Source organism: Vanessa cardui, chromosome 12, assembly GCF_905220365.1.
Source record: "Vanessa cardui chromosome 12, ilVanCard2.1, whole genome shotgun sequence".
NCBI lineage: Eukaryota > Metazoa > Arthropoda > Insecta > Lepidoptera > Nymphalidae > Vanessa > Vanessa cardui.
In genome coordinates this window covers 11,405,306-11,431,239 of record NC_061134.1, presented here as the reverse complement: position 1 = coordinate 11,431,239, position 25,934 = coordinate 11,405,306, and the positions used below count along the sequence as shown (strand labels likewise).

At 33.1% G+C, this 25,934-nt stretch overlaps 1 protein-coding gene across 10 annotated transcripts in view; it reads right to left on the bottom strand.

Annotated features, from left to right (window-relative positions):
- Positions 1-25,934, bottom strand: part of LOC124534504 (protein yippee-like) — a 103,810-nt gene continuing 77,876 nt past the window's right edge. For 4 of the 10 annotated variants that reach the window (XM_047110424.1, XM_047110426.1, XM_047110419.1 and 1 more), the window contains 5 exons: positions 12,739-12,857; positions 9,920-10,044; positions 6,883-6,926; positions 4,585-4,693; positions 1-4,044 (listed from right to left, as the gene is read on the bottom strand). In XM_047110424.1, coding sequence (XP_046966380.1) covers positions 3,955-4,044; positions 4,585-4,693; positions 6,883-6,926; positions 9,920-10,044; positions 12,739-12,775 — 405 coding nt within the window. In that variant the 5' untranslated portion in view covers positions 12,776-12,857 and the 3' untranslated portion in view covers positions 1-3,954. Of the gene's footprint in view, positions 4,045-4,584; positions 4,694-6,882; positions 6,927-9,919; positions 10,095-12,738; positions 12,858-25,934 lie in introns of those variants that run through there. The other 6 variants (XM_047110428.1, XM_047110427.1, XM_047110420.1 and 3 more) reach the window with 3 other exon arrangements.

The following is a 25,934-nucleotide window of genomic DNA, read 5'->3' as shown; positions in this document are numbered from 1 at the left end:
TTTTTAATACGAAAAAGTGTTTTATTACGCACTTATTATTTCAACCAAATGTTTACGAAATACTCATCTATAGCATAATGCATACACAATCATTAGAAGACACCACGTAATTTTATAATGCTTTGTTACATACTAGGAAAATACAAAAATATTAAGCGGTATTGGTATACTACCGGGATACCTTAGTTTTTTATATGCGAAATTTACACTGAGATGCACCGAGTTATAACCGGCATCTTGGCCATCTGTTAACACTCCAAGACCGGGACGATTTGGTATTTCAACGATCCTTTAAGTTTAAGAAAATCGTTCGATATAAAAGTGAGTGATATGTTCGATACGACGTATGTATAATAAACATTATAAAAAATAAGTGAAGAATGAATGATATTGAACGGATATAATGACAGTGACAAGTGATTTTTTAGAGATGGTGAATTAAGAAAAAAAAAAACTCGTTCAAACTTTTAAGGAAATACCAAATCGTAAATAGGTATATAATAGGTGCATATTTGTTTCCAAAGCGTATATTTAATTCTTATCTCGATAACAACAACCGTAATCGGCCAACATCCACGAAAACTAACATTTATTTTTTACCTCCCCAGTACTGATCGCAATCTTAACAATGGTCCAAAAATATCTAATAGCATCCCTAAACGATCGAGTAGAAAAATACTTTATGCCTCACAGAAATCTAGCTTTTTTTTTTATTTCTCACTTTAAACGTCACCATGATATTTTTTTGTCTGTCGTGTTAAACGGCAAAGATCAAGATACATTAGGTCTAAGAGTGTTAATTATAAACTACTGTGACAATCTCAATAAGTTCGATTAATTAATTGCAAAATGTTCATGAAAATTAAAATATGTGACACTTTTAAAAGGCTACATGTATGAAGTGAACACCACAAAATTGTACCGGAGATCTATGACTCGTCAACATTGATACCTCGAACAAGTAACCGGACTATAAAAAAAAAATCTATTCTAATCAATAAGAACTAATACCAATAGCATCTGTGTTTTTTTTGTATTTTTTTTACTAACTTTTTTATACGGGCCTCGGACAGTGTCTTCTCAGCTTAGATTTTCATAGAACATTGTGCATGTGTAGTCTTAATATTTTTTACCTTATGTTAACAGATATACGATTACATAGAACATGTGAAATTGCAATGCGTTTATCGATTAACCTTATATTTTATTAAAAAAGACGTATCCGATCTCAATTATCACATATAATAATACATATACCATATTGAACACCAATAGTTTTGTAGCGTCTAAAAAGCATATCGACCATGCTATTTAAACGAATACCATTATAAATAACCGATAACGTTATCGTTATTTCGTTTCAACGAGTGCTTTTCGTGGTGCTATAATGAAAAGCACAGTTGATATAATCGAAACTATTCAAACGGTATGGGAACATCACAGAACTCTTTGCACATAGGTGAATTAATTAACACTTAATATTAAAGCCAAACTGAGTCCTATTTATACATTTAATTGTTTTATGTAGTCACATAACATTTTGTCACATTTAGGCCCGTTATGTTATCAGAAATATTGCCAGGATCGATTTCTTAGATCTAGGAGGATTGGTGTTACATTTGTATATAATATGTAATGCTTAAAAGTACCAGATTGTAAGACTAGAGCCTTTGTAATGTGTTGTATTAATGTAATGAATCGTTTTGTAAAATATCCTACAATCTGGTACTTTTGTATAACAACGATATTTAGGTGTAGAAACTAGACAACTGTCACACTCTATAGAATCGGAAAAAACTATTTAGCCATCTAGTTTAATTTATTTTTTAAAATAAACACATTATTATCGAACGAGCGTTACTTACATTGAATTTTACAATTATATTAGTTATGTATATTACAAATGTATACTCTAGTGGCAGTTTCAACGCTCTGATATATTAGCGATGGCAAAAATTCATTGCTTTTGATATTTCCTTTCGTTTTAATCGTATTTTACATCACAATTTTTATTTTTATTTTAATTGTGTAAAATAACGGATAAAAACCTTTCGAAGCTTATTTGCACTGGACAATTCTGTTAACGTCAATATAATCCTTTCGGGAAACTTATTTTTTTTAACACATTTTCCGACTACGCTGTTACTATTTTAATTATTTAAAACAGTATTGTAATTATTATAACGGGATATTGCAGCGTTGGGTTGATAAAGACTAAGAATTAAAAAAAAAATAATGTCACTGTCATATTTTCAGTATATTTAAGGCAGACGCCACACAATACTAAACAATCATATCCACTAAATTCAAGTGAAGCAAATAATTTCTACTGATATTTCTAATAATAACATAAAATTGTTTGAAATGTCAATCACAAAATAAGTTGATAAAATAAAATTCATTCATATTTTTGTTATTATTACTTCGCGTTGTTAAGCGTAGACGGATTGATGTGTCCATTATTTCTATTTCAGTCGGACGTCATTGTCATTAAAGATAAACGCGTTAGCGTTTTAAATCGATTTTCATGTACCTCGCAACAACAACACAGGCAAGCAAAGACTTGTTATAATACGAACGCTCCGTTGATTGAAAAGAACGAAAACAAAAGTTGTGTATTTTTTTCGATTGTACTTTATACATAAACATTCTGTATTTTCGTCTTTTTTTTACATTACGGAGACCATGACATAATCAGTCTAAGCCTTCCAATCCAAGTTATTACTATCAAACAATTTAAAAAATTGTTTCGTTGCTCTTGCTAAATACATAATAGAGATGTGTAAAAAAATCGATTTATCGATATCGATAGAAAATCACGGGTTATCGAAGCTCATGCATTTTTTACATTGATAACATCATTATTATATATAAATGAAGTAACATATGCATATTAAGATAAAATATACGGGGTTAAATGTCTCTACTATATATTTATCATTACATTTTAATGGAAACAATAAATGAATAATAAAACTCATCGCTCCTAACCTTCCTTCTATATAAAAATGTCCTCGATTGCATCGATTCCTCTCTCCAGCTACTATCACGTTTACGAAAATATCAAATTAAATTTAAACCTCCTTTGTATTCCTTCATTTTCAAATGTTGCCGAAGATAATGAAACAAAGGAACAAATTAAAGTATCTTAACTAAAAATCATAAGTCATAAAATCATCGCAAATCAAAATAGAACGGATTACGTCTCCGCATTTATCTATAGTTTCGACTAGTTTTCTCGAAAAAACGAAAAATAAAATAAAATAAAGCAATCTTGTACAGCTGAAATAATTAGGAACGTACATCTGATATCTCTGAGCAACTCTTGAGAAAATCCTTCAAGAAATTCAAAATTCTACACTAACATACTTATCACAGGTTAAGGGGACAAGAGAAAGTATTAGTGTTCTCTCAATACAGCAATTATGTGTAAATATTAAACTAATATAACTTAAGATATCCGCCCGTGAGGCGAAACTCAAATCGTTTGAATACAAACTAAATTAGTATAAATTGAAAGCCCACTGCCCAACGCTGGGGCGGCTGAGATCGATTACTTATGTATATGTAACCACTGGCGATGCTCAAGCGCTGAAGCCGAAGACAATCCCGCAGTCCGTCGCGCGAACTAACAGTCCATCCCGCGAATCTAACGATAGCTCAACACACAGGAAACCTCGCGGATCGGTCACCGACGACATTTCAATAATAATTATTACGTTTGACAAAAATAACTTCTCTAGTAGGTGGCCGATCCGCGTGGTTCAATCCGATTCGAACATCGATAGTCGGTAGGCGAGCACTCTCGCCTGTGACGTCATCACGAGGGTTCGCGCCGGCGTGGCGAGCTCATGTCGGTTCACATCGCGGCTCCGAGTATCGACTTCGACATTGACCAGTAATTGACGAGTTCGTGTCACAGCACTATAGTCCGAGCATGCCCGCGCCGAGCGCTCAGTCCCACCCGTTCTCTTTCACCATGTGAGCGAGTTCGATTATGAACTTGCCTTCTTTGTATTTTTGACTCGACTCGAACGCGTACTCCTGGAATAAACAAAAATAATAATAAAATAATCTTATCTCGTTTTGATAAAAACAGATAAATAAACAAGAATTATTATTATAATCTGAGTCTAGTAAAATATTTCAATATTTTGATATTATATTTACTTTCGATTGATACTTTTTTTCATAAAGAATACATGCAATATAACTCATTTTTTTTAACACAATACAAATCCGACGGTAGCTTGGTGTGGTCAGACTTAAAAAAAATATATATTTAATTGAACGATGGATTATTTGACGCTGTTTAAAGAGTACTACTACAGCACTTTTCATTCGAGGATCAATTGGATGAAAAAGAATTCGATTATATCGTAATACAAAATCAAAAATATAATTCTTAATAAAAAAATATTAAACATTTTCACTGACGTCAAAATTAATTTCTATTCGAGTTCTTTTCGTAGTTCGAGTCCTTTTATATAGAATGTCTTAAATAATTTAAGACAACAAGTTTTGACGTCTTATATAGTTTAAATAGCAAGTAATGGACTTGTATGGTATAATTTGTGCACATACATATTTCCAACCCAGCATGGTCTTGCAGCATTCACAGTATATGTCGGCAACGGCGTGTAGCCCTGTCAGCAGCACGCGCTCTTCTGCCGGACCGCAACCCACGTTCACACTGGAAGATAAAGATAATACAAATTATAATTATTACAATATATATACTGTTGGAATAAACAAGCAACATCTGCGTCAAGTCACACAACTTCCTTTAAAAAAAAAAAAGGCGGAAGATTCGTAGTTGACACATTGAAAATTGCATTTATAATTATTACGGTGCAATGTGATTATTGATGGTTACTTGTGTTGCAGACTAAATATTTTTCTATTGTGGTCGATTGATTGTTATTTTAAATTATAGATAATTGTTTTAGAGGTTAACCTACTTCCTACTTCTGGTTCTAAAAATACATTATAAAAGCCTTATTTATAGAGTAACCAATACCATTACTTTTAAAAGTCGCGGTTGTTTTAAGCATTTGCACTGCACTGCATACAAAAAGCCTTGAGTGCGCTTTGCAGATTATGGAATTTTTTCGCTCCATAGCTCGCGGCCATTTCAATGACTTTAAATTGTCTCCAAACGTTCACATTAAAGTAAAATCATGCTCAACAGAACTAGTTTCCGAAAAGTTTTGATATAACTTCGTTTTATAGATTATATAATAAATTAAAAAAAAAAAAAAATGTGTTTCCAAATTGAAATAACGCCAATTTTTCCAATGAAGCTTTATTTTTTATCACCCTAGTCTAAGAACCGTATGTAGTTTTTCTTTATAAATATTAAAAAATAATCGTAATGATATTAAAAAAATAAAAATTACTGGCCAGTGGTAAAGTATAATTTATATAGTTTTTGTCATTAGAAAACTTTGTAAACGAAAACAACAATTCGCGGCTATTACGGTCGTGTTCTAGCTGCAATTTCGTTACGACTCTGAAAGTTCTCGACTTCACTGCAAACGAGATGAAAACTAAGATATTTTCGCGTGTAACAGTTCCACATACACAAGTGCATGTCCTTATTCGATACAGAAACTAAAATTGGCGATGTCGCTTGAATAAAATATTGTTACGCTCATGGATAATTCAAGCTCTTATATACATACGTCTCTTATGAAAAATGCATGGAAATAATTCGATTTTGTAAATAAATAGGTCACGCAAAGAACTTACATTTATAACGTGGCAATCTACAATTCTTATATCATTCAATCATAGACTGGATCTTATCAAGGACGTTTAAAAAAAAAAAACAAAGAACTGAAAATCGAAATCGAAAATATTCTTAATACGATTCGATATTTTTGAAATGTTTTCTTTTTTTTTTACTGTTATGTAATCGAATGTAGTTATGGCCAATTAACATACTTTTCGTGTATTCATATAATCATTATTAACGGTTTTCTGCGATTCCATCCACAATTGCTTGAGGTAATCAACGACTTTATAATAAAAAAAAGCATTTAGGTTTGTCTCGGTCTCCGCCATGAGTATACCGTATCATTACCACAGGAAATCATAAAAAATACTGTTCCATTTTTAAATTATGTATGTCTAATTATTATATTTAAAAATCGATTCGATTTGCTAAGAGTAGTGTTGCCTACTAACAACTAATAGATGCATATATTAAAAGCGTCCCTATAAATAAATTAATCATATTATTACAACAGGAAATCATTAAAAATACAGTTCCATATTTAAATTATATAGGTGTAATCATTACAATTAAAAATTGATTCCATTCGCTAAGAGTAGTGTTGCCTACTAAAAAGTAATAGATACATAAATTAAAAGCGTCCCTATAAATATAAATAAATAAATCGTTTCGAATGTTTCGACGCCTACAACGTTTGACGTATAGGAATGAATTTAACGGATTCTCGTAATCCAAAAACGATCGGTTACACGAATTTTTAAATATAGGAACAGGAAAATAGTCGATTATAAAATCCTAGTAGTTCTTTCAAATCAAATTATACTTCATTCTCGTACTTAAGACTTTTGCAATTTGTATAGTTCTATATTATTTTTTTTATACTAAATAGGCGGTCGAGCATATGGTAAGTGGTCACCACCGCAGAGAGAAAACACCAAGTTTCCAAGTTTGGAAAAAAAGATGTTATGCCTGATGTGCCTGTAGTTACACTGACTCAAACTGAAACACATCAATACTGTAGTTAAGCGGTAGAATAAATGATGAATGGGTGGTACCTACCCAGACGAGCTTGCACAACGCTTTACCACCAGTTACTTTACAATATTTTTAATTATTTAAGTTGTTATAAGTCATTTAATACTCACACTGAATTGAAGAGATACGCGCGCCCCTGGCTGCCTTGGAACGACTGTGGAATAAGAAAATTATTTACAATTACAGTTACGGCGGAGAAATGTTTTGATGAGGTAATTTAAGAACATCACGAACTGCAGACGACGGCGTGTTGTCGGAACGAGTCGCTATTATCTGTGTTATTTCGCTGTCAAAAGGATTTTTCTTAAACATTACGATTTTTGATTGCGTGCTACTTTTACGTCCGTTGAATTCACTCATGTTTTATACCTGGCACATATTTAAGGATTTTAAACTCTTTTTTTATTTTATTTAAATTAAGAATATTCATATAACAATATGAGCACAATAACGAGATACAATGCGAGCCGAAATGGCCCAGTGGTTAGAACGCGTGCATCCCGATGATTGCGGGTTCAAACCCAGGCAAATTTGTGTATAATTCATCTCATGCTCAGCGGTAAAGGAAAACATCGTGAGGAAACCTGCATGTGTCTTTCAAAGAAAGAAATTCTGCCACATGTGTATTTGATCAAGCAGTATTGGAACAGAGTGGTGGAATAGTTTCATCCAAAACTTCTCCTCAAAATTTACAGGCTGTTGTTATCTGTTGTATATAATGTAATTTTAATGTTATTTCAGCTTATCTTGCACGATCCACGTATAAAAAATAACGATAAAAAACCAGTTTAATAATATTAACAAAAAACTATTTTTCGTTATTATCGTTATTTCCTAAATAACGATGTTTAGGAAATAACGTTACCGAAGCGTGCGTGTTAATATATTATATGTTGAGGAAGTATTACGAAAACTTACGTTAATATTAAAATATGACAAGTTTAGAAATTTATTGCTACATTAAAAAACAAAACGTATTTAATTGATAACAGAAATTGTGTTTCATTTTAACGTGTTAACGGCAAGTGCAAAAGTATAAAACGGATCTTAGTTCTCAAGGTTGGCGATGTAAAAGATGCTAGTATTTGTTACAGCGCCATTGTCTATGGGTCGAGGTGACACTTCAAGTAGCCCATAGACCAGTATGCCTGTCAGTTTATTTATTGTTTATTTATTTAACCATTTATTAAACTTGTCAGATACATAGAAGGTGAAAATGTGTACACCGAAAAAATAAGTTTAATAGGTATACTTATCCCTAGAAGAGATTTCTTCCAGTATACCCAAGAAAGAAGAAACATAGACAGGAAAGTTAAGTCAGTCACGTTAAGTTTAGTCAGTCTATATTTTAAACTAGTAGTCGTAATCTTCGCTCGCGTTTTTGGTGTGTTGGTTGTCACGTGTTTGGCAAAAAGAAGCTTATGTCGTTTCTTGAAGTAAAGTTCGCTTCATACCAAATTTAATCAAAATCAGTTTAGTGGTTTAGTCGTTTCGTTGTCGTTTCGTCGTCAGTCGGTCGAAAGAGCGACAGATCGACAGGCAGAGTTACTTTCACACTTATAATATTAATATATACAACAACAACAACAGCCTGTAAATTCCCACTGTTGGGCTAAAGGCCTCCTCTCCCTTTGAGGAGAAGGTTTGGAACACATTCCACCACGCTGTTCCAATGCGGGTTGGTGGAATACACATGTGGCAGAATTTCTATGAAATTTGTCACATGCAGGCTTCCTCACGATATTTTCCTTCACCGCTGAGCACGAGATGAATTATAAAGACAAATTAAGCACACGAATCAGCGGTGCTTGCCTGGGTTTGAACCCGCATTAATCGGTTAAGATGCACGCGTTCTAACCACTGGGCCATCTCAGCTCTATTGACAATATTGGGACCTATTAAAATTTATCTTTAGACAATTATTTGACGGTTATTTAGAATTATTCCACGCTGAGAATGTGTGTGAACAGTAAGTGCGGATTGTCGACTGGGAATAGAGTTTTCGGTCCGACTTTATGTGAACCGCCCACTAGTGGAGGGCATTAACTTTTACGTAAATACTTTATAAGGTTAGAGTACATGTCTTAATCTTTTTATGTTTTACTTACGGATTATAAAATTTTATTAATTTAAAGTTCAACTAAGCATTGAGAATAATCTGAAGGATTTTTATTTACTTTGATTAAAAATAGTAACTGATTAATTTGTAGACCGTGTATATGATAGCAATGTCTGTGTTATCGCTTAGAGATCGAATAAATTATTCTTATATCTTATATAAACACCACTATATATATATGTGCTTAATTTGTATTTATAATTCATCTCGTGCTCGGCGGTGAAGGAAAACATCGTGAGGAAACCTGCATGTGTCTAATTTCATCGAAGTCTGCCACATGTGCATTCCACCAACCCGCATTGGAACAGCGTGGTGGAATATGTTCCAAACCCTCTCCTTAATGGAAGAGGAGGCCTTATCTCAGCAGTGGGAAATATACAGGCTGTTACTTTACTTTATTTTATTGTCAATAAGTCCTATCAAAATACATACGTCAATTAGCATCCGACAAATTTGTCGTAACGATAAATGTCTATCCGATCCAATGTGAACCAGATTCTCGAGTATAGTACGATATCGCTCTGTAATTGAACTTTGTGCCACTCACTTAGATATGTAAATATAGACACTAATGGTTAGTCGTTAAGTAAATTATATTTGTAGCGTTAATTTGGAGGGATTTTATCAGACGTGTATTATAATATAATATAAATATGTATGTTATTTGAAAATGGAATTCGATCATGAGGTGCCGAATGTGCACCAAAAAGTTTTAATGTTAATTACGGTTTCTAAGGAAAATGGTAAAATACGCAAGAGATTTCACAGTACACGAGTATGTAAATCACACAGAGCAAGTCAAATCAAAATAAACTTTATTCAAGTGGGCTTTTACAAGCACTTTTGAATCGTCATATAACAATTAAGTAAAGCAACCACCGGTTCGGAAAGTAGATTCTACCGAGAAGAACGGGCAAGAGACTCAGTAGTTTTTATCTCTTTTTCAGCATATATACGTAGATCTGTTTTAGGGGGGTTGCATACTTTATGAGGAGTGAAGGTTGGATGATGGGCGATGTGTTCCTCACCTTGGATATAAGTTCGTCATGGCTCGCTAGGTGCGCGCGACAGTGGATGCAGCTGTAGGTGCGGTGCGCCGGCGGCAGGTACGCCTGGAACGTCTTGACAGGGGTACGCGTCGCGCTGCCCTCGCCTGCCACCCCGCCACGGTTAGTCACCCCCTCACGCATGAGTGCCTGCTAGCTACCAACACACACCCCGTCAGCGACACGTCATCACCCCCCTCCACACTCCAGCTCATGTCTACCAGCCCTAAGTGCACTATCCGATGACCGCCATTGAGATTGATGAACATTTCAAAAACTTCTTAATTAAATATGGCGATCCATCTTCATGAGAAAACATTCGTAGCGTTAAGATGAATTATATAAGAGTATCACGACTCCTTCACAACTTCTACTTAAGTAATTTAGTTAGTGTCAATTTAATATGATACGGTTACATTTCAAGTAAAATAACAGGATGAGCTCTAGTTATAAAATTAATAAAAAGTGAAAGTTTTATTTTTGGATAATCGTCTCGACGGTGCCGCTTGTGGAAAATATTTAGTAACAAGATAGACTCGTAATTAAGCGAGCGCTTTCATCGGCTTATGTTTTCGGCGTAATCCCAATCGCGGTTTTTCCTTTCCATAGTGCACGTGGGGCATTCAGTGACAGCACTCATGCGATAACACAACGAGAGAAAACAATTAAAACAACTTAAAGCCTAATTAACAAAGTAAAATATAAATAATTCATAAAAAATTACAAATGTCTTCAATGTCACAAGTAGTAAACTGAATGATTTTAAACAGAGCGATTCTATTCTAACTTTGTATTATTACATTTTAAGCCGCTTTTTACAAAAACTTAAATGCTTAAAAAATAAAAAAAAACAATAATTTTAAATTTTCATTTCTGGAGGATGAATTTGGATATAAAGAAACCAAAATATTAAAAACGGTTCGAAATGTAGATTATACAGAGAACTACCGACTAGAAATTCAGTTGATATTTTATCTCAAATTGAATTACTTAATAAACCCAAACATAATTGAAAAAATATTATTAAATATTAAAATAAAGCTGAAAGCGCTTCTCATGAGACTCATTGCTTTTCTATATTAAATTACTGTCATAGAAATTTTGGTACTATAAATTATTGTCTAAGCAAAGCTTATTCGATGTTACCATTTATAAAAATATGTTTAAAAAAAAATAAAGAAAGTAGTAGTTTACTGTAACTCGAACGCATCGTATAGTCTGGAGGTTCAATTAAAATGCATCCAGAACAGCAATGATGTATAAATAAGTTCATTTGATACCATCAAATTGCCATCAATTGCCACAATTAGAATCACTGTAACAGGTACTAGGTATGTATATCTGTCTGTTAGTTTGCATGGAAACTGACATCTCATAGTTATAACGGAATGGCAATTGCATTGGATTAAAAACTTCTAGTTTACAAAAGTCTTGAAGTAAATTATTTATACGATTAGGTTAAGTAAAAATCTTGCCAATTACAATAATGTTCAACGACTCGTGAGTCACTTATTTACCGTTCATGGTACTATGCCAGAAATCTTGTCCGATTGTCAACAACTATACGAAGTTATAACTCAATCGAATGAATGGTTCAGGAACGCAGGGATAAAGAACGAAATGAACGAACGAAAACTTGTATTGTTTTCGGAATTTTTTGCTCTTCTTTAAAATACATGTCAATAAATAAACGGTTTGAAAACAGAGAAGAAAAAAATCTGACAATGTGTTTAAAATATATTGATTGTAGAGCCGTTATTTACATCATAAATAATGAATAAAAATAATTGAAAAAGTTAATGTAATTACAAGCTTTAATTAATTATTTATTAAAGTATTAATAGTATTCGAGTTCGGTACAAATCTATCAATTTTGTTTTGGATGAATTCACGACACGATTTTTTCAATTGTATAATGATGTAAGTTTTAGAGCCCTCTTTTACAGTAAATACAAAAAGAATAATATGACAATTCTATTTAGCCGTATATAATATATTACTTGGGGAAAATTTCAACGATACTAGGATATTAAATAATAATTATAGTCTTGTTTGTACTGTAGAGTATTAACTTAAAGGAATTGCACAATGAATGTCGAATTTCGTGGCTCAACTGTAGGATACGTAGGAGTTAGGTCTAAAACTCAATGAATATTAAATGCATCTAGTCTGCCATTCCACGTGGCTGAATGTTTGACTAATACGTTTCCGCTTCGTGTAACAGTCCTGAACAAACTTACAAGAGATAATAAAACATATATAGATCTATTAACGTCTACATTACAATAGAATAGAAATATCAAAAGTAATATCGTTAATTTTGACTTCATTAGGTTTTCCTATTATACTTTAAAAAAAAATCAGAGACTTTCTTAGTACATATAGTTCATAGTAGTTCTTAGTATATATGTATGTATGCAATTTGATATTATATATACTTCGAAGGAATTGCATATGAATTGCTAATAACATACTATTATTGAAGATATCAAAGCTATCTATATAGTAAACAATTCGCAGTAGCAGTTTAGAATCTAACGTTTACTAGCATAATATGACTACTACGAGCTTGAAATAAAACTAGTTATAACGGATTTGAATCGCGTATATTAATTATTTTTAACATCCCGACGTTTCGAGCACTTTACAGCGTTCGTGGTCACGGGTAAACGTCGGGATGTTAAAAATAATTAATATACGCGATTCAAATCCGTTATAACTAGTTTTATTTCAATGTGTTATCGCGAAAATTTAAGACAATACTACGAGCTTGTTGGTGAAGTGATGAAACTGTTACAGACCTGCCTGGCGCGAGCAGCACGCACCCGCCGCCCACATGAGCCGCGCTGACCGTCGGTCACCTGCCGCGCGCGCTCTCGCACCGCGCCGCGCGCTCCTTCCTACCACCCGCCACCCTCTGCTGGCAAATGAAAACGCTATCATTACAAATATGCTCAAAGAAAAGGAAATATAACAGTAACACTGCCGTGGTATATCTTCATTGCCGTTATCTACCTAAACTCAATTATGAGCTAAGAGCAAAAACGCGGTCAAAAATGTATGTGATTTATCGATAGTAAGACCATAACATTATTTCCAAAACGAATCAAGATGCCAAAAAATGGCAAATAAATGACGATAGACATATTTCTTTCATATTAATATGCGATCATATGTAGAAAGTTGGAAACAATGAGATGTGAGATAACGGCATTTTAGTTATACCACGGCAAATAAGGTCTCTTGATGTTATTTTAACCTCGGCTGCAGAGATCAAAGGCTCGCGAACAGAGCAGCGCATTGTGGAGAACATTGGACACGACTTAAAGATAGATCAGAGGCTTAATGTACCGAGGATTTTAATCATCGAAGATTTAAACCTGGACTTCATAGACTACTTACTTCCACCAATTCGTCGGTTTAAGTTGTAAAATAAAGCAAAGCAGCGCTTCATCTGACTCAATCCTGGAAATTCATGATATTCATATACAAAATTGCTATCCGATTATATTAGCGCTTGAAAATTCCAAAGGTGCTTACAATCCCGCATGAACAGTCGACTGTATTAATATTAAAACAAGAGAACAATGTAAAAGGTTCGCTGAATGAATTTACATGAACTCGAGTGTCTACAAACAAATCAGTGATGCGGCAGAACTGAATGTCTGTCACGTGCTCTGTATTTAGAGGCGATCACAGGTTTCATATATTCCGGCGACATCAATTTAAATTCCATTACAGAACGATCAAGAAGTATATTGTCACAATCTTCTTTTATTTTATGCCCTGAGTACTTTTGGGTGGTTCTATATTTTATAGTTGACATTACGTCACGGTGCAGGGTGTGAACAATGGCTAGATCTAAATTGAGGTGGACATTAATTACTTAAAATGTAAAACGAGTGAATTGGAGCGGATATTAGATTATTACTCATGGTAAACGACATCAGGGTAATTGCTGGTGTGTATATGGACCTAGTTAGTAGATAGCCAATGAAAAAACACATATCCATGTAGATTATTTACCGGTGTGTACAGGGCTTAATAATTTCCACAGCTGAGTGAATCGAAATTGAAAATGATGACTTTTGTAAAACTAGCTTTTGGACATCATTCGTCATTTTAATCACAATCACACAAATCAACTTTGTCAGCATTACAACTATTTTTTTCGGCCATTCGTACGGAATAGTAAGGGATTATCGTGAAAGTTACTCAGTGTATAACACTGTATCTGTAGAATGCACACGATTAGTTGATTTATTGTATAAGAAAAAAGTTAAAAAAAAAAAAGAATATGGTGTTTTCGGATGAATATCTAACAATTAAGTTTCATTAAGGCAAACATAATGAATAATACGGGGAATGCCTAATTGAAAAACTATTAATTCATTGTTATAAAAATAAATCAAAAGTCGCAGCGCATTTTGGACAAGGTTATAGTATGTATGCATTATTATTACAGAAGTAGAATCGATTCACAGATTCGCGTGTTTTAAATTTGGAAACATGAACATAATTTTCATGTACATGTTATACATGAAAGTTGTATTCATGTTTTTTCATAATAATAAAACGTATAAGTCTATAAGCAAATACTATTTCAAGTCTCATGAAATTACATCCAGTGATGACGTAACACATGCACAGGCAACTCGTTGAATATTAATTTAAATGTATTTACAGATAATAAATAAAAAGTGAAATATATTTTGACTCGGGTCTGAGTCAAAACGTGAAATTAAAAAAAAAAAAACATTATGCATTCTTTTTTGTATCGTAATTATAAATTGTATACTCACACAGACAAATGCAGAGATATAAAACGAATAAAATTCAAAATTCAAATCAAATAGAATATTGAGACATCTGAAAAAAGGCCCGTGCATAAATAAATTCGTTAACATGGCGACGTCTGAAGGCTTAGTGTCAGCCGTCAAGGATACCGACTCAAACAGCGATACTTGGTGGGCAGGTCACGTTTCCTTCTATTTATTTTACTCAGACTATATTATGTGACGATTTGTATTTTTTTTTTCTAGTATTCATCATTCGAACTTGTAATGAGAAAAATATTATTTCGTTCTCGATTCGGCAAATGGACTTTTTGAGAGATTAGGTGTTCGCTGTTTTATTAATGCGTCGAAGTGTTTTCGATCGGTCTAATCTTTAGCGAAAATCTTCGTGAGAATGCGGGATAGTATCGTATGTAGGAACGTATATAATTGAGAATGTACAATAGAATTAAGCAACTCTTGAATAATTTTATAAACGAGTATAATTAAAACGTTGATTGCAAATTACTATTTTCATTTTGTAAATAATTTTCTCAACACATTCCAAGACAGTTATTTATTATTTTTCAATTTAAACAAAATTGAAAACAACTCCAAATCTAAATTAGCAGCAAAACGTTTCCAGATTTACGATTATAAGTTATACTGAAAACTGGGAAGAAACTGAGTAATCCAAACTTAAAATATGTTGAATCACTGGCGTTCGTCCTTGGCTTCGCTTGCGGTTTCGTCCGCGTGTGACGGTAGTAGGGAAGTATTAGGTACTCCTTGTTCTAAATTCTATGGTGAAGATAAGCTAAATGATTCCGAATTTATAATATTGCTTAGGATATACGACACGTATATTATTATACATAATCATATAGAAGTAGTAAACAGCTGTTACATCGCATTGTATCTCGGTGGTACACTGATCAGTGGTCGTTCACTCGCTACGTGAACGAATTGGCGTCGATAGTAATAATCATTCGAATATATTCAACAATCGAATTATTTTAATATTAATACTCATATTCGTCATATTTCTAAGCATATAATACAAGCAAAATGTTTATACGTATGAGTAGTCATTTGAAATAAAAAATAATTCATAGTTATATCATATTATGTAATTGATAATTTGATGCGAGAAATTAAAGGCTATCTATATAATTGATATTAAGTTGTCATCATTCTGAGGTTTATTTAAATCATGTGATGTAGAAAGAAATTTGCGGAAAGACAACCCTAGAGGTATGTGTCGTAATTTTACCTTTTTATGGTTAGTTGCTATTGTACTGAGTTCTTACCGAGTAGAATTGAGTGATAATTAACTCCTAGGCTTAGTTTTTTTAAGTGGTTTCAATGGAGTCTAGTGCATGGAGAATGTAGATAAGCCAATAATGACAATAGGCATTATCAATACAATGAACAATTTTTAGTCTACTTTTACAAATAATATTTTTATTCGATACGCGCGACGTCGGGACTGGCAACTTGTAAATATATAATTTTGTAATAAATAATAAAACAGATAATAAAAAATAGATTACATCTGTCAAAATGACTTAAGAAGAAATACATTACATAACATTAAACAGCGAAGAGGTTACCGTTTATAAACGACTACACACAGTAGGACTTCCGTTACTGTTTGCTATAATTATATGTAAATACATGATAGGCAAACCAATAAATAGGTATGATCAGTAAATGCAAGTCAACAGGAAATATCATTCAATTAAAGATTGCGACCCATTGTTATGAAACAGTGCAATTCTGTACTCGACAGTTGCCAAGTGGAATTTTTATACCATCATCAGTACGGTATCGTAATTCTTCTTGCTATATATCTTACTATCGACCTGGCTCCGACTTCGCACGGGTGCAATAATACTAAACAATTTCAACAACAACAACCTGTCAATTTCCCACAACTAGGCTAAGGCCTCCTCTCTCTTTAAGGAGAAGATTTTGGAACATATTCCAATACGCTGTTTCAATGCAGTTTGGTGGAATACACATGTGGCAGAATTTCTATGAAATTAGACACATGCAGGTTTCATCACGATGTTTGACTAGGTTTGAACCCGCAATTATCGGCTAAGATGCACGCGTTCTAACCATCTCGACCAACAAAGTAGAGAATGTTTAAATTATCAGTGTTTCTTTTCTATATCGTCATTGTTACCGAGCGTGATATTCTCAGCTAATTAAGTAAGTAAAAACGAGTGTTGCTTGTTACTGTTGAACCTGCATACTTTGGTTTATATTCCCATGTCTTAACCACTAGCACATTTGGCCTTAGTGTATATGGTAAAGGAAAATATGATGATACTTACCATAAAATTTATAATATGTGTATAGTCCAAAGTCTAATTTTACTTTAATTTTAAATAGTCATGCAAACGTTCCGAATCCAAGCCGCAGGCGGAAACTAGTGTATGATAATTGATAATATATAAGCAAATAACAATACAGTAATTGACGTGTGAAATAGTAACATGATTACGTGTATAATTAACTACTTCGATTATATAAGCTGATTGATATACTGTATCGTAAATATAGTTTTAGATTGTAGTCAAAATTGCTAATCTTTTATTTGTAACATAAATAAATAAAACCTTTTTTGTGTGCATTATTACTTCAACAAACTTTTTGTTATGTAATTACAAAAAAAAAATTGAAATAATCTTTACAAAATTGATTCGAGCAAATCGTTTCAATTAGCAAACAATTTTCGTTTTTAACAATATTTATTTAGTAATTCAATGGGACAGTCAATCCAACAGGACCGGAAATAGTTGAGGCGCAGATGCTTTCTGCACAAGTATACATACTTCGATCTTCCGACTTGTTACTAATTTTTTTTATATAAAGAAGACCGACGAGGCAAGGAGTCAGTAGTAGTGTTGCTACAGTATTACCCTTTTGATTTTTATAGGATAATATATTAATTTAACGTCACTAGTAGTGTCTATATGGCTGGTAAACCGTTTAATTAGAAAAGTTTTAAAAGGCAACTAAAATCGTTTGAAGCCGCTGACAATGTTAAAATCGCAATAAAAATCAGTATGACAAAGTTCTTACGGACATTACTTAGATTAATATTATATAATGATTACATAACAATGATGTCAGAAAATCTTCAGTCACACATACATTTTTTTTTAAATAGTAAGATTTGGAACTGGTTGCAATGCTTTATTCAGCATTAAAAATCTATAAATTGAAGGGATACGACCTCGTCTCTACTGTTGGTAAGTAGCTAATGTAACAGCACGACCCTGACAACGGCAGGCATAGCAGCATTTCAACCAACACATGCAACTTCCCTAGTAGTATTTTACGTCATCGATGAAAATTTATTAATTATCTTAAATTCAAATTTAGAACACAACAACTGGCTTACATCTATATTAATATTATAAATGTGAAAGTAACTTTGTCTGTCTGTTGGTCTGTCACTCTTTCACGCTGAACCAAATTTGATTAAGCTTCGTGTGAAGCAAACTTGTACTCCAAGAAAGAACACAGGCTACTTTTTTGTCTAACACGTGACAACCAATACCCTAAGAACTAGCGCGCACTGGTGATTTTTGTCACGGTGACTGTTTCGTCACGGACTTTTTCGCCGGTCGGCGTACACAAACTTCCATACATATTCAAGGACTTGACTAGAGTGACGAAACAGTCACCGTGACAAAAATCACCGGTGCGCGCTAGCAGTAAAAATCCTAAACATAAAAAAGAATTACTTTTTACAATAAGCTATATAAAGTATATTATAATACCGAGTATAAGTAACGACGCATTATTATACTTTTGTACGTATAAAGTGTATCGATGTGATTACTACGATGATTGACATGCAATGACATTTGAATATAAATCAATAGTAGAGGACGACAAAGTATTAGACGATAGTGAAGTAGAATATATCACAATATTATTATAATAAGTCATCATTTATGATACACTGATCAATATACTTACATTGATAACAACTGCAAGTGATTTACATAATGGTAACACCAATTAATATTTCCTAAAAAAAGATATACTGATGACGTTTTCTTGATAATGTCTAATGGATTGAAATGGAAATATACAAATTATGATCATTGTACTGAGCCGAGATAGTAGAGCCCAGTGGTTTGAACGCGTGAATCTTAACCGATGATTGCGGGTTTAAAGCCAGGCAAGCACCACTGAATATTCATGAGCTAAGTTTGTGTTTATAATTCACCTCGTGCTCTGCGGTGATGGAAACTATCGTGAGGAAACATGTGTAATTTAATAGAAATTCGGCCACATTTGTATTCCACCAATCCCCATTGGAACAGCGTGGTGGAATATGTTCCAAACCTTTTCCTCAAAGGAAGAGGAGGCCTTAGCCCAGCAGTGGGAAGTTCACAGGCTGTTGGCTTTACGTTGTTGTTGATCGTTGTACTTAAAAATTAGTAATGTCGTTTATGTAAGCGTAGCTCACTTTGAAATATTGAAGATTTAAATCAATGGTGTCCACCCACCAAAAGTAGAACTATAAGAGGTAACAAATATATATATATAAATGTGTGTGTACAAATACAAGTACAGTATCTTCCTCTAGTGTCCCTCGTACGAATTTAATTAGATAAGACGTCAAATCCGATAATACAGAATGAGTTCAGGTCGCTTACCGCTTGTTTGTCCCTATGTATGCTTAGATCTTTAAAATTACGCAACGGATTTGGATGCGGGTTTTTTATTAGATAGATCTATATGAGGAAAGGTTTTTGTATATAATCATAATAAATACATGGACAATGTAGTTAAAAAAACACGGATTTAATTAAAAAGTTTCTAATGTGATGTCTTAAATAAACAAAACTTTGTACAATATTCTAGCCTATTTACTATCAATATTTTGACCCGTGCGAAGTCGGGGCGGGTCGCTAGTTGTATACGTAGTATATATTGGCTGCGTCATGAAAATTTATTGATATTATGCACAAGACGACGAACGAGAATGACATGGATGTCATTCTCTGCATGCATACAGAGTACGGGTATGTGATGTAGACTTTTCCAATAAAATGTTTTAAGACAGAGAACATCATAAATGTATATAATAAATATTGAAGGTTTGAGGTTTTCCTTTCCATATATTATTAATTTATTGACAACACTAAAGACTATAAATATTTATCAAATAAAACAAATGTTGGCCAAACAGAGTAAAAATACGCACGGAACCGTTTTGTCTTTCCCTGTTCTGTTATATATACAGATATTCCAAGTGCTATTTTATTCTGTAGCGCATTAAAATTTGTTTCAAAGCTAGTGTATCGATTAAATTAGGCTTTTTTTCGAGTTAACTTAATTTGGTCGCAATGTAAGTGAAAGTTCAAGGACGAATTTGAGGCAAATGTCACCTTCTTTTATACAAGCAGTAAGCATTGATCAATGAAATCAATTAGATTAACGCTCTCGAATGTTTGTTTTGTACAATTCTTCCTGTTCAAAATTTGGGAAGAATACAGGGTATTTAATGAGATAATATTTACGTATATTATAGCTGAAAATTATTTCGTTAAAAATAGATTTTTGTATACAGAACAGATAAGGATATCCCACTTGATAAGGGGGACAGTCAGATAAACCACAAACTATTGATATCATGTAGAATATCTGATATAAACAAAACAAGATCAAAATTTCATTTCTAAGCAATCACATTCGTATAAAGAAACATTTTGGTCATTTAAAAATTTTAAAGCATGCGATGCGACATTAGCCCGAACTCATTTACCTAATGGCCTGAGTTTCATTCGACCTTTAAACCTAGTCTAGATCTGGAATAAATCCAGTTAAGTTAAATCTAGCACAAGGTCAGCATCGAAGTAACTCTTGTAAAGGCATTGTTTTTAGGCAAGCTGATAATATAATTGTATAACCTTTTTACTGCGATTTTAGATTCCCATGAGTATAATAGTCTTTATTAAAGGATTTATTTTGGGTACATATATAATCTGGACACTGACACTAAGTAAACTCATCAACAACAGCCTGTCAATTTCCCACAGCTGGGCTAAGGCCTTATCTCTCTTTGAGGAGAAGGTTTTGGAAGATATTCTACCACACTGTTTCAATGCGGGTTGGTGGAATACACATGTGGCAGAATTTGCATGAAATTAGACACATGCATTCCACACGATATTTTCCTTGACCGCCAGGCACGTAATGAATAATCAACAAAAGTAAGACCATAAATATATTCAGTGGTAGTTAGCTTGGATTTGAACCCACAATCATCGGTTAAGATGCACGCGTTCTAACCACTGATCCATCTCAGCTCTAACTAAAATTGTGGAATACACCCCGAAGTTATAAAGTTGGATGTAAAATCCTTCCTGGGCTCAGAAAACATTGTCACTTATTTATTTAATTTATGTCTTTTTCACTTCATTTCGTAAACCGGGAAGCTAATAAAATGCTGCAAACGCTGTGCAATATAATATTTCATACAAAGTTGGCTAGGCAGATATTCTATCAACACAGGGGTACTAAACAGAAATCTAAATTCCAAATATGTTCTTAAGATTAGATATGTTTTTCAAGCATCGCTTACGAGTGAATTGTTGCACCGTTGGACATTTAAAGATTTCTCATTCAGCTGATGGTATTTCAGATAACGTCTGCAGGATACATTTGTTAGATTGAAAGATATATTTTGTACGTGTACTTAATTTAGATTACTTAGCGGGTGGTCTCAGTGTATCGGGTTGAATACGAAATTTATTAAAAACACTTATTTAATATTGAAGACAGCCCATTACTCTATGAAGATATATTGACTGTACCAAGAAACTGATTAAATCAATAATCACCGTTCCACATTCATCGATGTAGCGTTCTTTATTCGTTAAATTTTTAAAGTTATTGGTGTAAGTCGTTAACTACAAAGTCTAATTCAATATATATATATTTATGGTATAGGTTGGCTGACGAGAATATGGTAAGTTGCCAACATCACCCTTAGACAATGACGCTGTAAGAAATATTAAGTATTCCTTACATCGTCAATGTGCCACCAACATTGGGAACTAAGATGTTATGTCCCTCGTGCCTGTAGTTACACTGGCTCACTCACCCTTTAAACCGGAACACAACAATACTGATTACTGTTATTTGGCGGAAGAATAACTGATGAGTGGGTAATACCTACCCAGACGGGCTTGCATAAAGCCCTACCACCAAGAAAATAAAAATATTATAACAGTTAAAGCAGAAAACTATTATGGTGTTTTATTTTTTGGGGGACTAGGCACGCAATATGAGTCACATCAACTGTCTGATGTTATCGATACTGCGTTGAGAATATAAATAAGTCGGTATTTTTCAAGTCACATAATGGTAACTTATTTGTAGATCTAAGTAGAGATTCAAAACATAAAAACATCACATGTGTACCTATACTTTTTTTCTGAGATGGCCTTAAGGATAGAACGCGTTGATCGTAACCGATGATAACAAAGATCAAATCCGCACAAGCACAGCTGAATCTTTTTTACTTTATGGGAAAATCTAAAACGCGTAAAACACAATACCAAATAACAGTAATTTTTAAAAAGCGTTCGCTAAGTAGTGGAAATATGCAAGTTATATCCACTGTATTTAAAATATTGCTGAAAATAATAATGTTGATAATGAAAGCGTAGCTCACTCTGAAATATTGGAGCTCTAAATCAATGTTGAATATTAAAAATAATAAAAAGGAGAAGCCCGTTCCTATCACTACGGCAATAATTTGCAATAAGTAATAAATCCTTATTAAAAAATCTGAAATGAAAAGGAGTACATTTCTTCGGATGATCGTGAAACTAATTTAAATTGAAAATCAATAGTTTTTAAAAATATAACAGGTAATAAAATAATAAAGCAGTTATATAGTTATTACGAACACGATCTTAACGTGAAAAGCGAAGCCAGTTTTAGTGGCATAGAATGTTAAAAGGCATTTGCGGGCAGATGGCGGACCATTATGTCGGATTAGTCATTTTCATAACACAGTTTACGTACAGTCAGTCACGATCTCATAATTTATTGAACACCGATAAAAATGAGTTTTATACGGTATTTAAGTAATATTATGATGGAAATAATACATCTTTAAATATGTATTTACATAGTTACTTAAATGTTGGCAAAAAGCCAGATTCTCTCCTTTGAAAGGTTCCTCTATCCATAGTTCCTATGATTCATAAAAAAATGTACGTTCGTTGTAAATTAGTCAAGTAATCATTTTGCGGTAAACCTTTGTTTAAGTCTGTTCGGTAAATACAGCTTAGTGATGAATAATTTTACCGCTAACCATCAATACCCTTTTTTAGTTTGAACAGCGAATTAAAAAGTATAAAAGGAAAAGTTATGAAGAAGAGTACCCATCCCATCACGTTAGTCCTTTAAAAAAATTTCATCCAAAACTCTTCTCTCAATTATCAAAGCTTTTCTCTCGATGCTTTTCTTTATAATCTTAATTTTTACACAATGTAAGCACGCAAGAATGTCTATTCCTTGCCTTGATTTAAGCCTTCGATTCACTTCCACGAGTGTTACTAAATATGTAGTCCGAAGGGTGAGTTTTCGTATTGGTTTGCTGTTCTGTCGAAGGATTTTGCTCTACGATTAATTATGTCACGCAATGTATAGTACAAAGTGACACTTTATAAGATCACAGCTTCGAGACGGTTTTAATAGAAAGTTGTCAACACAAGAAACAGACGAGGACCGAAGCAACGGGTATCCATTTAATTTAACGATGCTAACTAAGGAAACCATTAAAGTTGCAGGTGCTGCTTTCTTCAGAATAACAAAGACAAAGTACAAAGCTTTCAAAGAAGAAACCGCAGAACGATTCAATCGTATTTTATCATTATTGAGCATAGCTCTGAAGAATTGTTTTTTACGAGAAACAAAAGGGTTGATTGAATTCCAGAGATGATTATAATTAATGATTTTCTTCATCATAAGTTCGATTATTCGATATTCGAATTTCAATACGTTTATAAAACAATCAATTATATCAGCCCTCGCTTTGAACAGTTTTTGACGAATTTTAGCCCAAAATATAAATAAGCAAACAAATATCATCATATTGAGAATCGTGCTTAGATTGAGCAAACAGTGCTTCAGAATCTCTATATGCTTTATTTATTTTAACATTTCCTGGTTCATTCACCTCGGTGACACATATTCTAATCTTTGTTGCTAAATCGGTTTAATTAAAGCGGTAACAATGAAGCGGTGTCGTTAATCTTTATTACAATAATACCCAAGTGTATGTTTGATAATATTCTAATTTGCGTATTTGGAACGACGTATTTCAATTAATACTTTTATTTAGGTCTGATTATTGTTTTGATTTAAATACTTTGAGCAATATATCCGAAAAATAATCGAATTATTTGAAGTTGATATTAAAGACTCTGAGGTAAATATGTTTCACTATATAGGTTGTATGTAGGCTTATATTTAAATTAACTTGTGTTGCAGTGCAATAGTGGAGAGTGTTGTAATACGAGAAACGTGGGCTAGTTTTTGTTTAAATTCAGTGAACATTTGAGATATACATAAGCTTTGTACAATACCGATAATCTTAGAAATTTGGGAAATCGATCGCAAATTAATATTAAACTAGCGACCCGCCCGGCTTCGCACGGGTGCTAGAATAAAATCAGTTTTTATTGAAACAAAATATTAAATTACTAATAACATATATTGTTTAAGATGTTTAATAAAGATAATGTATGAAATATAATCAAGCATTGCCGATTAAGTTATGGATATACATATATGGGTTAATGGTTATGATAAACATATTGTAAAATGATCCTGGTTGTCAAAACACTTCGAAAAAGGTTCGTGAGTAATCCTTAGTTCTCCGGAGAACAAGCTTTATTGTTGGAGGTTTTTTAGTGTCAAGTGATGTCCTCTAAAAGGTGTCCTATAAAAATACTTTTACAAAAGTCCTTTGTTTTTATGTTTTAAAATATTCAACACACAAGACAAAGACTAATTAGGGTATTTTATAACAATTCAAAAGTCAACTATGGTTTATTTTATCATCAAAAGATAATATTATTGTTTACGGAAATATATCGTAAAAAAATATATATATTCGTGACAGAGGTGTTTTTATCATGAGAAATTATGACACTGCAATGTTTTATGTAAAAAAAAGAAAAAAAAACTAAAACATTTAGTGGTACATTGTAAATTCATAACAATATCCTTTCCGATGGCATTTACTTATTTACAATGAAATCTACGTTACTTTAATTCATGAAATATAATCAACATAGTACACATAAAGCTTTACATCCATACATCTCTTTCTTTCAACAGTCTTTTGTCATTCGAAAAGAAGAAGACAAAGTATTATGAATCAATACAGTCGCTGTGTAATGTTTATTTGAGGTTCTATTTTTAAATATGTTTAATCATCTGATCTTTAATGATGATAGTACTCTATTCAAGTACTAACAGCTGCTCCTCTAATGCTATGATCTAGATTTACATCTGGACATTTGGCTGGTTTAACTAGACCGTTTAATGTCACAAGTGGTTGTAGAAATGACGATCTAGATGCTAATTAATCGTTTTAAGTCATCAAATGGATAACAATACAAAGGAGATTAACTGTTTGACTATTTTTTACCTCAAATCGTCAACAACAACAACAACAACAGCCTGTAAATTCCCACTGTTGGGCTAACGGCCTCCTCTTCCTTTGAGGAGAAGGTTTGGAACATATTCCACTACGCCGTTCCAATGCGTTTGGTGGAATACACATGTGGCAGAATTTCTGTGAAATTTGTCACAGGTTTCCTCACGATGTTTTCCTTCATCGCTGAGCACGAGATGAATTATAAAGACAAATTAAGCACATGAATCAGCGGTGCTTGCCAGGCTTTGAAACCGCAATCATCGGTTAAAATGCACGCATTCTAACCACTGGGCCATCTCGACTCATACACATAAAAAACGTCAAAAATACTGAAATAAATAATTACCGGTGTTATGAAATTTGACATAAAGGGAAGGGACTTCGATAAAGACTTTGACGCGGACGGAGTCACGAGGAGCAACTAATGATGACGATAGCAGGTAATAAACTAAAATGAGATCCCCTTACATCGTGAGAAGTCTCGCCAATAACTAATATATTGCAGTCG